The sequence below is a fragment of the Salmo salar genome, chromosome ssa14 (assembly GCF_905237065.1).
Source record: "Salmo salar chromosome ssa14, Ssal_v3.1, whole genome shotgun sequence".
Classification (NCBI taxonomy): Eukaryota; Metazoa; Chordata; class Actinopteri; order Salmoniformes; family Salmonidae; genus Salmo; species Salmo salar.
The window spans coordinates 73321952-73339206 of record NC_059455.1 but is presented as its reverse complement, the minus strand read 5'-3'; the positions used below and the strand labels follow the sequence as shown (position 1 = coordinate 73339206).

The 17255-nt window shown below is 45.5% G+C and overlaps 1 protein-coding gene across 10 annotated transcripts in view; it reads left to right on the top strand.

Moving 5' to 3' along the window:
• The window catches only part of LOC106570261 (receptor-type tyrosine-protein phosphatase U), a 324730-nt gene that overhangs the window by 152482 nt on the left and 154993 nt on the right, over positions 1-17255 (top strand). For all 10 annotated transcript variants that reach the window (XM_014142386.2, XM_014142381.2, XM_014142385.2 and 7 more), the window contains exon 3: positions 15841-16112. In XM_014142386.2, coding sequence (XP_013997861.1) covers positions 15841-16112 — 272 coding nt within the window. The remainder of the gene's footprint in view (positions 1-15840; positions 16113-17255) is intronic.

The window sequence follows — 17255 nt, the reverse complement described above, 5'->3', positions numbered from 1 at the left end:
GGAGAAAGAGATAGAGATTGAGAGTCAAAAAAATTGGGGAAAAAAGAGTTGGGGAACAATTTAGCTAGTGTGTCAGGTTCATCACAGTGAAAACCTAATCCTGAGTCTTAATTTCACCCCTACTTTCTCTCCCCAACACCATGGCAGTTGTTGTTTTCCATCCTTCATCCTCTGTGGTGGGGCTGTGTTGGTTTGCGAGTGTGTGTGTTAGGTTTGTCATCTCTCAGGGCAATGCCAGCTAGTGCGTGATTAATGGGAAATATAAGACCAGCTCCCATGGTAAGCACACACACACACAGCGCACAACGCTTCTACAGAGCTCGTCGTCATTATTCAGAATGCTCTTTGTGAGCTAAGCCCACAAATAATACATACATATGAGCACTGAACTGAGCGAGAAGTCATATCTCAAAGCTAAAGGAATAAAACATATCGTTCCTGGGTTGTGCCTCATACAGCATGATGCATTGACACCTAGCTAAAATATACTTGTCCTAGACTTCAGCTTTGTTTTGTACTGGTTCCATGCCTCATGTATTACATTTTAATGACCCACCCAGATTCCTGTCTCTTTTTGCAGGCGTGCTGTGTTTTCTTCACAAACCAGGCCACACAACCTGGAGCCACACGAGTGTCCTTCCTACACAAGTTATTGAAGCAGATGACGAAGGTTATTCCAGCTGAAACATCCATGTTGAGCAGATCCTCAGAGCAGATCCTCAGAGCAGACCCTCAGAGCAGATCCTCAGAGCAGATCCTCAGAGCAGACCATCAGAGCAGATCCTCAGAGCAGATCCTCAGAGCAGACCCTCAGAGCAGATCCTTAGAGCAGACCCTCAGAGCAGATCCTCAGAGCAGACCATCAGAGCAGATCCTCAGAGCAGACCCTCAGAGCAGATCCTTAGAGCAGACCCTCAGAGCAGATCCTTAGAGCAGACCCTCAGAGCAGATCCTTAGAGCAGACCCTCAGAGCAGATCCTTAGAGCAGACCCTCAGAGCAGATCCTCAGAGTAGATCCTCAGAGCAGATCCTCAGAGCAGATCCTTAGTGCAGACCCTCAGAGCAGATCCTCAGAGCAGATCCTCAGAGCAGATCCTCAGAGCAGACCCTCAGAGCAGATCCTCAGAGCAGACCCTCGGAGCAGATCCTCAGAGCAGATCCTTGGAGCAGATCCTTAGAGCAGATCCTTAGAGCAGGGCACTTAGGTTGGAAGCATTGAGCCCGTACGGAATAAGATACCTCATTTTTAAGAGGACTACCCTCAAGGTGTGTCTTTAGGCATGTGCGCATGCGTGTGTGCATGTGTGAAGACACGTTTTACAATAGTTGTGAGTACCAAAAGTCCTCACGAATATTAAACCAAATAATATTCAGAGATTTTTTGCCGGTCCTCACATGTAAAAATGCTTTTTTAGGGGTTAGGGTTTCAGGGGTTAGGGTTAGAATTAGGGTTATGGGTTAGAAGTTAGGGTGAGGGAAAATAGGATTTTGAATGAATCCATTGTTGGTCCTCACAAGTATAGAAAGACATAGCTGTGTGTGTGTGTGTGTGTGTGTGTGTGTGTGTGTGTGTGTGTGTGTGTGTGTGTGTGTGTGTGTGTGTGTGTGTGTGTGTGTGTGTGTGTGTGTGTGTCCCACTTGTTCTGCTCTTAGGTAGCTTTTATGCCACCAGCCAGATCTCAGTACTCTGAAGTGGCCCCAGACCCTGGTTGTAATACTGTGTCTGTTGAATGAATGGTTGAATGCTCAGCTAACTACTCAAAAACTCTGAGTTCACTTGCCTTAGCAAGGTGAACGTCAGATACTTGGCTAGGTTTGGGCGGTATCCAGATTGTCATACCTTCGTACCGACCTTGTGCCATCCCGGGATATTCGGTAATACCGGCACTGGACTTAAGGGAGGCGCTATTTTCAAAGCCCATTGAGCCTCTGTAATCCGAAGGTTAGCAATGCTAACAGGTACATGTAAAATCCCATAGAGAATGCTAATGAGCGCATAGCAAACAATTTATACAATTTCTGAGCTAAACTTTTTGCAGGACAGACATAGCTAACTAGCTACTAAATTAACAAACCAAATGCAGAACTGCAGAACATTTAGCAATTTTTAAAATTTTACCATCTTTTTCTCCCCAATTTCATTGTCTCATCGCTGCAACTCCCCAATGGGCTCGGGAGGCGAAGGTCAAGTCATGTGTCTTCCAAACCGTGCCGCTTAGCACCAGCCAGCTTAACCTGGAAGCCAGCTGCACCAATGCGTCGGAGGAAACACCATTCAACTGACAATCAAGGTCCGTCCGTAAGCACTCGGGCCGCCACAAGGAGTCACTAGAATGCGATGCGCCAAGTAAAGCCCCTCCCCGGCCAAACTCTACCCTAACAAGGACGATGCTGGGCCAATAGTGCACCGCCCTATGGGACTCCCGATGACGGCTGGTTGTGATACAGCCTGGGATCGAACCTTAGACCGCTACGTCAGTCGGGAGGCCACATTTAGCACATTTTAGACAGTTCACTTAATAGTTATAAGATATCTAGCTAGCAAACATTTAGTTGTGATTTCCATGCTGTAACTAGATCACCTGGTGTGTGCTGCACAACATTGAGTGACTCACAAGGCTTCAGTCTCTCATCGTTGTGTGCTTGTAAACAAATACCATGTGACTGGGGACTACCGGTTGGCTTCATAATGAAGTATTGTGTGAGAGGTGAAATGAAGAACGAAATCTTTATCTCCTAGCGTATTGCACAAGTAGACTGCAGGTATTTACTTAGAAAGTAGCTACAAATATACACATTTATAAAAAACTGAAAAATACAATTGTTTCAACGGTATTGAAAAACCATCCCGTGGCTATTTCCAAATACTCCGGTATACGGTATATGCGGTATACCTCCCAAGTCCACTTGGCACCAAGAGGAATAGATACGTCAACACGACAGAGAGACAGCAAAGTCGTTAAAGAAAAGAAGATTATTGAGGGGAGGAGAAAAGTAAGATGAGGTAGAAGTTGAACCGGAGGACTTGAAAGATGAGGGGAAGAGAGGAGAGGGGGAGTGAGATTAGAGCATGCCACGCAGCAGTTATTATGCAGAAGAGCGGAGTCTGAGACTCCTAAACACTTTGAACGTTTTCTAATTCATCACTGTCGTCAGGCGGGTGTTTTGGAGGATGCGGCGAGGTAGAGAGCAGCTGTGTAGTGGCCCGACCAGGACGGCGTTTGCCTTGCAGGACCAACTCTCTGATTGATCACCTCTCTACAGGCATGGGATCTCCAGCCCTGCTGTTAACAGGCCGGCGAGAAAAAAGAGAGAGAGACTTTCAAAGCCTTGATTAAGGCAAAGACAGAGACAACCCTGGTGATGAGAACCCTGTCTCCTCTCTCTCGCTCTCGCTCCTGTCTATGTCATTTAATCCTCTGTCAATCTTTTTCCTTCTCACTCACCCACCCTCTCTCCCTCACTGCATCCTGCTAGATGCTGATTCTCCCTCCCTGCGTCCTGCTTGCTGCTGATTCTGACTCCCTGTGTGTAGCTGAACTGTAATGATGATGGGGCCTGAGTTGGTGTTCCATTAGAACGCTGTAGTCCCCAGGAGAGTGTCACTGACGTGTGTTGAATCATATGGCTCAGCTATTACATTTATTTACCACGACTATTACACAGCATTACATTATTTATCTGCCACTAACATACCCTTGACACCCTGCTCTCCCTTACGCCTTGCCCCAGCTGACCCTGCTCCTGGAATTACTACCGCACCACCGCTGCTGACGCCGCACCTGTTACCCTATTTGTAAAGGCGATGCTCCTCACATTAACGTCTTGGCTCACGCACATGCACACACACACGCACACTCACAAACACACACACACAAACACACGTGCGCACACACACACACACACCCTCCTACACCATTTTCACACTTTCACTATTGGATTCCTAACGTCACAGTGCCCTAGTAGAGGAGGATGTGTGGAGGGAGGGTTAGATCGAAATAGAGGTAGTGAAGGAGTTATAAACTGAAGGTTCAGAGCCGTTGACGTAGTCGTTGACGCTCCTCACATTTCCCCAGAAATGAATGTAGTTAGATAAAAATGCGCAGTGTAGTAAGAAGGTGTCATCCCCCTCCCAGCTGGGTTGAAGACAATTTGAAATCTTTAGATGCACAACAGAGGGTTGTGCAGTATATAACACACAGCACACAATTACGCATGCACACACACATACACTCTGACAGGTGGAAGGGCAGTGAAGTTCCATTTCCTATTCTCTCTGCCTCTCTTTCTCTTTCACCCGTCTCAAACAGAGTGTCCGGAAGTTCTCTCCTCTGTCCCCCTTTTCTCAAGTGCGTCCCTCTCTGTCATGGATTCATTGGATTCTTTGACCCAGTGCCAGATTGTGCCCCGTAGCTGCCCTGCTTGGGGTGTCATGGGGTTGGTGGGAGAAGGAGGCTGGGCCTGGCGGTGCTTCAGGGACCATGTGTGTCACCAGCCCCCCCACACACTCTGTCTGTTCAGGCCCATTGTCTCTCTGCCACTCCCTCTGTCACCCCTCATGGGATAGAAACAGCAGGCAAACAAGTCCCCATGCTGTTGTTATAGGTCACAGCCACTGTCATTGCTATTGTTGTCTTGTTGTTTCTGGACCATGCTAGGGGGTCTGTGGCCCAGGGAATGGGTAAACAAAGATGGCACCCTATAGATAGCGCACCCCTTCTGACCAGAGCTCTATGAGCCCTGATTAAAAGTAGTGCACTAAATAGGGAATAGGGTGCCATTTGGGATGGTAGACTGGCTGGTACCACACACCCCTGTTGTTCTGAAGCAGGCAGTCTGAGTCAGCTCGGACTCTCACATATACTGATCTAGTAAACCAATGTTTTTATACCAGAGATCTGTTTCTTTAAATGTCAAATACGGTGTTTGATTATGTAGAAAACATTTCAACATTTACTTTGTATTGCATATTCTGTTACACAGTATATGACATTCAACCACTCTCACGGCAATCCTCAATTTTGCACAGAAAATAAAGAGTAACATTGTCATATCTCTGCCCTGATATTATCCCCCCTAGCTGTTCACTAAGTAAGCACGGAGTTTGTTTTGAATTCCATAGCTATGCTGAATGGCCGTGGGCACTGGCCTGGGGTTCGTTCTTTTATGGGGCCTCCTCATGTGTTTGTTTCCTCCTTGGGCTTTCATTGGTCAAGCCTTATCACTGATGATTTGTAGGCGGCTGTCCATAGTGGATGTGACAAGGATTAGGACGATATGCTCGTAAATGCCTGATGGACGAAAGAACGGCGTGTTTCCATGTGTGTGTTTCTGTGTCTGTGTGTGTGTGTGTTATGCTCGTAAAGGTTTGATGGACTGATAGAACAGCGGGTGTTTTTCTCCTCCTCGTCCTCAGCCGGAGATGCTTATTATACTGATTGATGACTATTGTTTTCAATTACCAACAGCTTTATTTGCGAGAAGCCGTCACCATTAAACTGCAGCTATGCAGGATGTGAATTAAGATCCTGGGTTACAAACGTCTTTCAATTATATCTGCCTGAGTGATGGGTTTTGTGTGTGTGTTTGGTGGAGTGATGACTTTTGAATGAGTAACAGCTTTTGAATAAGTAGGCAGTGCGTGCCTCTAAAAGACTAAGGAGCACAAATGAACATGAAGTAATGCCTGTTTTGTTTTCCCTTTTTTGAACAATGCTGGCCAAGACCATTGGCTGAGGCTGAAGCTTTGTGTCTGAGGAGGTAAATCAGATCTGAGCAAGGTTGTTTTGGAAAGCCCATTGGATGCTTTGTGTTTGTGGCGACCAATCAGAGCTGAAGGAGGACATTTTTTGAAAAGCGCACATGCAGCCTTTTGTTGTTTCTCGTTGGGCCGTTTGGCCGTTGGGCCGTTTGGCTGCTCTCTCAAGATGATTTGATACATTGAGATCAGACTGGTGCCCCCCATTCACCCCATTCATTCAGTGACAGATTCAAAATGTAAGCCACCCTGTTTTAATCCATCAGTGTGCCATGTGTTCTGGCGTAGGATTAAAGAGATATTGTTTTGTTGGCATACCCTCCTTTAGAGAAGAGAACACTAAGGCTTATAGGGCAAGTAGTGTGTGCCCCCTACTGCCCAAAACATGTAACTTACCCAACATGTATTACTTGTTGCTAGAGACATTTAAGACAAGTTACAGGTTTGGATCTGATTCATATTATTGTGGTGAAGATGTAGGCTACAGATTCACACTTACTATATGATATAATGTCAAGTTGAATCACTCTGGTTCAGACTACTTGACCCCTAAGCCTAGCCCCCTATTCAACCTCTCTACCCTCTCGCCCACTTGGCTTCTTCCACATGTTGCTACATTACAGCCTTATTCAAAAATTAATTAAATAAAATAATATCTTCATCAGTCTACACAATACCCCATAACAACAATGCGAAAACAGATTTTTTGAAATTTTAGCAAATGTATACAAAAGTAAAAACAGAAATACCTTATTTACATAATATTCAGACCCTTTGCTGTGAGCCTTGAAATTGAGCTCAGAAATTGAGCTCCTGTTTCCATTCATCATCCCTGAGATGTTTCCAGAACTTCATTTGAGTTCACCTGTGGTAAATTGAATTGATTAGACATGATTTGGAAAGGCACACACCTGTCTATATACGGTCCCACAGTTGACAGTTCAAGTCAGAGCAAAAACCAAGTCATGAGGTCGAAGGAATTCTCCGTAGAGCTCCTAGACAGGATTGTGTCGAGGCACAGATCTGAGGAAGGGTACCAAAACATTTCTGCAGAATTGAAGGTCTGCAAGAACACAGTGGTCTCCATCATTCTTAAATGGAAGAAGTTTGGAACCACCAAGACTCTTCCTAGAGCTGGCCGCCTGGCCAAACTGAGCAATCGGCGGAGAAGGGCTTTGGTCAGGGAGTTGACCAAGAACTCAATGGTCACACTGACAGAGCTCCAGAGTTCCTCTGTGGAGATGGGAGAACCTTCCAGAAGGACAACCATCTCTGCAGCACTCCACCAATCAGACCTTTATGGTAGAGTGGCCAGATGGAAGCCACTCCTCAGTAAAAGGCACATGACAACCTGCTTGGAGTTTGCCAAAAGGCACCTAAAGGACTCTCAGACCATGAGAAACAAGATTCTCTGGTCTCATGAAACCAAGATTGAACTCTTTGGCCTCTTTGGAGATCCTTGATGAAAACCTGCTCCAGAGCATTCAGGACCTCAGACTGGGGGTGAAGGTTCACCTTCCGTCAGGACAACGACCCTATGCACACAGCCAAGACAACGCAGGAGTGGCTTCGGGACAAGTCTCTGAATGTCCTTGAGTGGCCCAGCCAGAGCCCGGACTTGAACCCGATCGAACATCTCTGAAGAGACATGGAAATAGCTGTGCAGCAGCACTCCCCATCCAACCTGACAGAGATGAGAGGATCTGCAGAGAAGAATGGGAGAAACTCCCCAAATACAGGTGTGCCAAGCGTGTAGCGTCATACCCAAGAAGACTCAGTGCTGTAATCGCTGCCAAAGGTGCTTCGGCAAAGTACTGAGTAAAGGGTCTGAATACTTATCTAAATGTGATATTTACTTTTTTTACATACAGTTGAAGTCGGAAGTTTACATACACCTTAGCCAAATACATTTATACTCAGTTGTTCACAATTCATGACATTTAATCCTAGTAAAAATTCCCTGTCTTAGGTCAGTTAGGATCACCACTTTATTTTAAGAATGTGAAATGTCAGAATAATAGTTGAGAGAATTATTTATTTCAGCTTTTATTTCTTTCATCACATTCCCAGTGGGTCAGAAGTTTACATATACTCAATTAGTATTTGGTAGCATTGCCTTTAAATTGTTTAACTTGGGTCAAACGTTTCGGGTAGCCTTCCACAAGCTTCCCACAGTAAGTTGGGTGAATTTTGGCCCATTCCTCCTGACAAAGCTGGTGTAACTGAGTCAGGTTTGTAGGCCTCCTTGTTCGTACATGCTTTTTCAGTTCTGCACACAAATGTTCTGTGGGATTGAGGTCAGGGCAGTTGTGATGGCCACTCCAATACCTTGACTTTGTTGTCCTTAAGCCATTTTGCCACAACTTTGGAAGTATGCTTGGGGTCATTGTCCATTTGGAAGACCCATTTGCGATCAAGCTTTAACTTCCTGACTGATGTCTTGAGATGTTGCTTCAATATATCCACATAATTTTCCATCCTCATGATGCCATCTATTTTGTGAAGGTCACCAGACCCTCCTGCAGCAAAGCACCCCCACAACATGATACTGCCACCCCTGTTCTTCACGGTTGGGATGGTGTTCTTCAGCTTGCAAGCCTCCCCCTTTTTCCTCCAAATATAACGATGGCCATTATGGCCAAACAGTTCTATTTTTGTTTCATCAGACCAGAGGACATTTCTCCAAAAAGTATGATCTTTGTCCCCATGGGCAGTTGCAAACCGTAGTCTGGCTTTTTCATGGCGGTTCTGAAGCAGTGGCTTTTTCCTTGGTGAGTTGCCATTCAGGTTATGTCGATTATAGGACTCGTTTTGCTGTGGATATAGCTACTTTTGTACCTGTTTCCTCCAGCATCTTCACAAGGTCCTTTGCTGTTATTCTGGGATTGATTTGCACTTTTCACACCACAGTACATTCATCTCTAGGAAACAGAGCACGTCTCCTTCCTGAGCGGTATGACGGCTGCGTGTTCCCATGGTGTTTATACTTGCGTACTATTGTTTGTACAGATGAACGTGGTACCTTCAGGCGTTCGGAAATTGCTCCCAAGGATGAACCAGACTTGCGGAGGTCTACAAATTTTTTTCTGAGGTCTTGGCTGATTTCTTTTGATTTTCCCATGATGTCAAGCAAAGAGGCACTGAGTTTGAAGGTAGTCCTTGAAATACATCCACAGGTACACCTCCAATTGACTCAAATGTTGTCAATTAGCCTATCAGAAGCTTCTAAAGCCATGACCTCGTTATCTGGAATTTTCGAAGCTGTTTAAAGGCACAGTCAACTTAGTGGATGTTAAGCTATGGCCCACTGGAATTGTGATACAATGAATTATAAGTTAAATAATCTGTCTGTAAGCAATTGTTGGAAAAATTACTTGTGTCATGCACAAAGTAGATGTCCTAACCGACTTGTCAAAACTATAGTTTCTTAACAAGAAATTTGCAGGGTGGTTTAAAAACAAGTTTTAATGACTCCAACCTAAGTGTTTGTAAACTTCCGACTTCAACTGTATATATAAATTTGCCAAAAAATCTAAAAACCTGTTTTTGCTTTACCATTATGGTGTATTGTATGTAGATTGATTTGGAAAAAATAAAAATTAAATCAATTTTAGAATAAGGCTGTAGCATAACAAAATGTGGAAAAACTCAAATGGTCTGAATACTTTCCGAATGCACTGTATGTAGGGCCAGGTTGTGAACATGTCTCTGGCCAGGGCCTTTCTCTCCTCTCTGCCTGAAGGTGATCTGCATGCAACTCAGCTCTCTCTGCAACTCCCTACTCTCCTCCAGATGCACTTACGCCGCTGACACTCAGCAGGGCTGTAACTGATACTGTCTTATCACACCGACTGGATGTTGGGGGAGGAGGGGAGGTAGGGGAGCACTGGGCCCTGGTCCACACTGGCAGACCTCATACCTGGGCTGGGTATCAACTGCACTGCAGTGCCGCTGAGAGCCAGTGATAGTCAGTGATAGTCCAAGAGAGGGAGAGAGAAACACAGACTGAGAAACGAAGAAACATAGAAAATAGTTCAATGCTGTTCCATACTGTTATTTTCTCCTCTCAGGATGTTTTTATTAACCAGCCTCAGGTTAATCTACCTGGGAACACATGCTCATGTTGCAGAGCCACCCTCTTCCCACCCAACACACTCCTTACAGGGCATGGTTAGTGTCTTCATCCTTCCTTCCTTCCTTCCTTCCTTCCTTCCTTCCTTCCTTCCTTCCTTCCTTCCTTCCTTCCTTCCTTCCTTCCTTCCTTCCTTCCTTCCTTCCTTCCTTCCTTCCTTCCTTCCTTCCTTCCTTCCTTCCTTCCTCCGTGTCTCCTCTCCACAAAGACCTGATGTCTGAGGTATTTCTGTATCTCCGCTGTGGTGATAGAAAAACAAACTCATTTAAGAGAATGTCTTATTCGCCTGTTTCTAGATCCTTGTTACAGTACAGTACAAGCTGAGCCAGCCAGCCACCCTACCACCCTACCACCCAGTCAGCCAGCCATTCAGTGTGCTGACAACCCTATACCCTCTCCAACCCCTCCCCCTGTCTGCCAAAGCATCTCCATACTGTATAACACTCCTCTCCTTCCCAGTTCTTTCTTTCTTTCTTTCTTTCTTTCTTTCTTTCTTTCTTTCTTTCTTTCTTTCTTTCTTTCTTTCTTTCTTTCTTTCTTTCTTTCTTTCTTTCTTTCTTTCTTTCTTTCTTTCTTTCTTTCTTTCTTTCAACGTGTGTGATCTACTATTTGTTTCATCTTAGTGCCTCGCAGGCTTCTCTTTTCTGTCTCTCCGTGTTCCTCACCTCCTCTCGTCTTTTCTAAAACAGGGCACGTGGCTCCCTTCCTCTCCATGGTGGGACATGCTGCTGTAACAGGTGGCTTAGCAGTGAACTTTGAGGGAGATCGAGGATTCCTTAAGACATTAACAAAGTCATTTACAGTTGGGGAAGGGAGGCAGGCCAAATGTAGTCAGAGAGAAAAGGAGACAGGTTGAGTGTGGGTGTGTGTTTACAGTGCTGCTACAAGGAAAGGGGATACCTAGTCAGTTGTACAACTGTCTTCCACATTTAACCCAGCCCCTCTGAATCAGAGAGGTGCGGGGGGCTGCCTTAATCAACATCCACGTCATCGGCGCCCAAGGAGCAGTTGTTGTTTGGAGTTAACTGCCTTGCTCAAGGGCAGAACAGCAGATTTTTCCACCTTACCGGCTTGGGGATTCAAACCAGCAACCTTTTGGTTACTGGCCCAACGCTCTTAAACGCTAGGCTACCTGCCGCCCCACTATAACAATGACAGTTCAGGTCTTGCATACAGTGACTAGCTGTGATGTTGACTCCTCTACCAGCAAAAGAGGCTGTCATTCATTATACAGTGTCAATATCAAGTCAATCCCTTCAAGCTTAGTAATAATTCAATTTTTTTTGTAACCGAGTCTCGGTCGTCTGTTTAGATCCCGTCCCTCACCTTGGGAATCGCGTTAGCTCCCAACCCAAGAGCCAGACGGACTCTGATTGTTTGTGTACGGAAGTTAGCTGTATGTGTGTGTGTTTGTGTGGCTAGAGTCTCTCTATGTTGCATTCATGAGCAGCTGGTGTTGGTTAGCCCATTTCCCATTTGCACAGTGTAAGCACTGTGTCACTTTGTAAATGGCAGAATCTGCATCGGTGCCTTTCGGCCTCAGTGAACACAACACAGCACAGCCCTGCGAGCTCAGTGCCCTGCCAACCAGCTCTAAAGATCACACATTACAGCAGCACACACACTCTCGGACAAACAGCAAGGCAAATCTGCATGTTCCCAATTGACCACCGCAACCGCCCTTCAAATATCATCTGAGTTGAGAGTAGCCTGAGGTTACAGTATTAAAAAAATAAAACACAAACAAATGAAACCGCAAAACACAAAAACAGTCGGGATTGAACATTTCAGGATGACCTTCTCCGAATGCCCCCAATCAGCAGTGGAAATAGACTAACACACACACAAACATAATAATAAGAATAAAGGCTGATTGGACACACACCGACACCAAGTTGATTAACAGACACGTTGCCTGGCAGACTGCAAGACTCTTATTTAACCTCTATTGATGAAACAGAAAATAGCAGAAAAATAACAGAAAGCCATTGATAGAATACTGTGATTAAAATGCATGGTGTTTGGCTGTGAACGATGGTGTTGTCTGGCTTCAGAATAAGCCTGGCTGAGTTATACAAAACATTATTGATGGGAGCGGAGCCAGAAAGCTTAAAAAATGGTGGAGGAGAGAAATATAAAGATAAAGGCAACGAACGTCGAGGCTCTCGCTATCTTACTTGCTCTATCTCTCTCTCAATTCAATTCAATTCAAAGGGCTTTATTGACCATGGGAAACATATGTTTACATTGCCAAATAAAAGTGAAATAGATAACAAATAAAAGTGAAATAAACAATCAAAAATCTCTCTCAAAATCTCTGCCTCTCTCACCATCTCTACCTCTCTCACCATCTCTAACTCTCTCACCATCTCTACCTCTCTCACCATCTCTAACTCTCTCACCATCTCTACCTCTCTCACCATCTCTACCTCTCTCACCATCTCTAACTCTCTCACCATCTCTACCTCTCTCACCATCTCTAACTCTCTCACCATCTCTACCTCTCTCACCATCACTCTTCCTTTTCCCCCTTCTTCCTCTCCCTATATATCTCCCCTCCCCTTCCTCCTGGTGTGTGTGATAAAAGCAGTGAGACCTGAGACTCTGGGTCCCACCCTATATGCTATATCTGACGTTCTGATAGGAATGCAGGAAGTCGGAGCTGTGCCCTAATCTCTTAATGTGTGTGTGTGTGTGTGTGTTCCCTCATCTTTGGCAGGGCTAGCCAGGGTTACAGGGGAGCCTTATCTGCCTTTATGGATTGATGGAGAATATTTCAGCAGCTCCGGATATTTTTAAACCAAGTTAAAGAGTCTATGCGTGTGTGTACTTGCCTCTCTGTGTGTGTGTACTTTCCTCTCTGTGTGTGTGTACTTGCCTCTCTCTGTGTGTGTACTTTCCTCTCTGTGTGTGTGTACTTGCCTATTTGTGTGTGTCTCACTCCTCAAGGATGGACAGGAAAGGTTATCAGAAGCTGTTTTATTTCTAATTAATGCATTTATAAAATGGACTGACTCAATCACGCTCAGGTGAAGGATGGCAATTTGGTATGTTTAGCAGACACAGTATTAACCCATGTCTTTAGACTCACTTTGAGCTTTAGCTTCCATTTTCTCTTGAAGTATATTCACCTTCTGAAAAAGATGTCCCAGACAGTTCATCATATCAGCTCTTGATGAAAAAATAATATGATTCAGTTATTTGTTTTTAGTGGATTATGGCCTCCATATTCGGAAGTCCCTCATTTGTCAGTTGAGTTTCGTCTGATAAAGAATGGGTTTCCTAATCTGATTGCTGCAGTTTCCTAAGTCACCACTAGGTGGCTGCAACTGTGAGATAAGCGTATATCTGCCTCAGTGAGTGTAATAATGTTTTGCATAGATCGATTAGAACAAATCTTAATTTGATTTCCATACAGGCTCCAGGGCCTGTCAGAATTAGCTAGACATATTTTAATCTTCACTCGTTCTCTCTCCCTGCCTTCCAGCACTGTTCAACAACTAGAAGCTTCCTATTTTCAGAGGAAGAATTGTGTAAGATTGGGTTACAGTTGGTAAACAAGACAATGCGTTACCATTGCTATGCCAGGGTCAATTCAATTCCAGCTAATGTCTTTGTTGTCTATCTATTGGTCACAGCACTCATCTCATACCCTACCCAATACAGCTTTCTCCCTCTCACACATAGGCCTGTTACCTGGTCTCAAATCTCAAACTAGAAATGGAGAAGTAGTTAAGTTGCGTGCTGATCTTGCGAGAAAAGCAATTTAGCCTCGTGGCCCCAAGAGCCTCCAGGAGTCTCCACACATCAGAGGCATGGTGACAGTGAGGGCGCAGGGGCCGGTAGGGGCCAAGTCGATGCCTGCTCTGGTCCAACTCTGGATGTAGGTGAGATTCTAAGGGAAGCGAGGGGAAAATCAATGTTTTCTGAGAATACTGCCTGCCAGTCCCCCCGAGGAGGAGAAGCTGCTAGTAGGAATTTAGTGAAGGCTTGATGGTTCTGTCTGGGCTGGGTTCAGGGTCGAGGTCAGGGAAGATGGGATAGGAGAGGATGAGAAAAGAGACCGGAGGGATGTTTTGTCCAGGCAGGGATCAGGAAAGAGAAGAGCGAGGAAAGGGATGTAGGGATGTTTTGGACAGTAAAGGGGACTCAAGGTTTTGAGACTGTACGAGGTTTTTAATTAAACACTGAGCAGCCCTGTGCTGTGACCTGGCTGATGTAGGTCTTGGTTGGTCTGGGAAATCCCAACTTTTGATGCGAACGACTGAACTTTCTTCAGTTTTTTCCTTGTTCTGTCTGTGAGCAAGCAAAGCAATCCGACAAGACCAGGGTTTCATTGAACCAGCACCACCTGTTTGTCTGTGTTACCTTCTATTGTGTTTTTTTGGTGTGTGTTTTGTTTTTCTCTGATTTGGGCAAAGTAGCATTGCAAAATTCCCAGGTTTTCCAGAAATCATGGTTGGAAGATTCCCGAAATCAGGAGAAAATAAGCAGGAAATCCTGAATCCATTGCATTTTCAGGAAAGTTACTGGAATTGTGCAACCCGAGGGCAAGGGGATGAGGAATTGCAATGAGGAGAGGCAGCCTGTCTGAAAGGCATGTTGAGGACACAGTGCTGAAGCTGTAGAGACATGCTATAGGTCACATGCTGTACTACCTCCTTATGAAGGCAGCCAGCGCCAGCCTGAGGTCAGGGACAGAGAGCGATAAGGTCCCCAAGGAGCTGTAGTATCTTAATCACTCTACCTGCTGAGGAAAGAGGGAAGAGGAGGAGGAGAAGAAAGGAGGGAGGGGAGCTCTCACTTCCAGGAAGATCACCGGGATTTGGGCCTGAGCCCATCGCTCTTTGTGTGTGTGTGTGTGTGTGTGTGTGTGTGTGTGTGTGTGTGTGTGTGTGTGTGTGTGTGTGTGTGTGTGTGTGTGTGCGTGTGCGTGGGCGTGCGTGCGTAATCACTGGTGTTCAAAGTACTCCCTAGATTGCCATTACAGCCTAATAACAGTGTCAGTGTGATTAATGGCAGTAGAAGTGGCAGGGCACTGAGTCCTTGATTACACACTCATTCAAGTACATCACCCATCCTGTCCTGCCCTTCCATAGAGAATACACTACAGCTGTGTCTTTAAAGCACTTAGAAGATTGCTTCGGTAACAAATTCCAGTACTGTGACCCATTGATCATTATTAGAAGATTAGAATGGTTACAATGATACTCTTTTGGGATTCCCTCATGAACACTGCCCCCAATCTGGTGTGATCAACATGGACATCTCCCTATCACTCATTCTCTCTTTCTTTGACTCATTCTGTTTCTCTCTCTCGCTCTCGCTCTCGCTCATCCATTGAGGTGTGTGGACAGCTGTGAAGGCAAATCTCCCTCTGTTTGTCGGGTTGTCTGTTTGACACCTGTGTCATGGCCAGGCGACAGGCTACAACCTTGAGTGCCGAGGGGATGAGAGAGAGAATCAGAAGGGGAGGGATGAGAGGCTCTGTGAACCTCAGTCTCTAAATGAAATTCTGTCTGTCTTCTCCCTGTCTGTCCATAAAGCAGAGCTTTGAACAGGGGATATCTGAGGCCTTGTGGCAGACAAAGAAACCCTTATACGGTCTGAGAGAGAGGTAGAGAGAGGTAGAGAGAGGTAGAGAGAGGTAGAGAGAGGTAGAGGCCACAGGAGGCTGCTGAGGGGAGGACGGCTCATAATCATGAGTGAATGGAATGGAATCAAACACATGGAAACGATGTGTTCTAAACCATTCCATTGATTCCATTCCATCTGTTACTATGAGCCCGTCCTCCACAATAAAGGTGCCACCAGCTGCCTGTGGTAGAGACAGAGGTAGAGCAGAGAAACGCTTTCCCTCAAATCATGGAGATTTCCCTAAAGTTCCGTCTCTGTTGACAGGAATTGCATTATAACCATCTGACCCTGTCTCCTCCCTGCTGTCCCCCAGGGTCGTTCATGATGGTGAACTCGTCCCAGCATGCCGCGGGGCAGCGGGCCCACCTCCTCCTCCGTTCGCTGAGTGAGAATGACACGCACTGCATCCAGTTCAGCTACTTCCTGTACAGCCGCGACGGCCACTCCCCCGGGGACCTGCAGCTCTACATCCGGGTCAACGGGGGGCCGCGGGGAAGCGCCGTCTGGAACGTCTCCGGGTCACATGGACGCCAGTGGCACCAGGTGGAGCTAGCCGTCAGCACATTCTGGCCCAGCGAATACCAGGTGAGCGCTAATGATACATATGTGTTAACACATACATTATGCTAATTCTTTGTCTAAAGCTATGTCGTTGGCACTTTCTGGCCCAGCAAGTGCTAGGGGAGAGACAATGCTATGCTAATGCTACATCGACAGTAAAATGGATCTATAACCAGGTGAAGGTTAGGGTGAGTGGCACCAGATGGAGCTAGCTGTTAGCACCTTCTGGACCAGTGATTACCAGGTGAGTGCTAACTAATGGTTGGTTGGTTGATTGATTGATTACACATACAGTACCAGTCAAAAGTTTGGACACACCTACTCATTCCAGGGTTTTTGTTTATTTTTACTATCTTCTACATTGTAGAATAATAGTGAAGACATCAAAACTATGAAATAACACATATGGAATCATGTAGTAACCAAAAAAGTGTTAAACAAATCAAAATATATTTTATATTTGAGATTCTTCAAAGTAGCCACCCTTTGCCTTAATGACAGCTTTGCACACTCTTGGCATTCTCTCAACCAGCTTCATGAGGTAGAAAAACCCTTGAATGAGTAGGTACTCTATGTTCTATTCTAGCACTGATTAAACTGCAGCTGCGGGCCGCAAACTATGCCAGAGACGGGCCGCTATTGGTTCACCATAGTATGCTTGCTAGCTGGGAATCATCAAGCCCTTAATTCGTTTAATCTATTGTGCTTGTGCTCCTGGAATAGAGCAAATATGTGCAAATGACCAGTTGGTCCCAGAGGAGTGGGTAGGGAAACACTGCGGCACTATTTCATAGTGACAACATGGGAGTATAAATGTACTATATTAGAGTATGTGTTTTATGTTTACATATATGTATGGCTTAATTTCCCCCAGTGCAGCAGAGTCATAAATATCTCTTTGTTCTGCCCTGGGTTTAGTTGATGGTGTTGTTATGGCTAGTGTGTGTGTGTGTGTGTGTGTGTGTGTGTGTGTGTGTGTGTGTGGTGGGCTGTTTGGAAGCAGCCTCATTAAATCCTATGATTTAAACCTCTAGCTGTCTCTCATTCGCCCTCCTCCAAAACGCCCTTAACGAGAAGCCAATAGCTGTGTGTGTCTGTGTGTGGGTTTCTCTCTGTGTGTGTGTGTGTGTGTGTGTGTGTGTGTGTGTGTGTGTGTGTGTGTGTGTG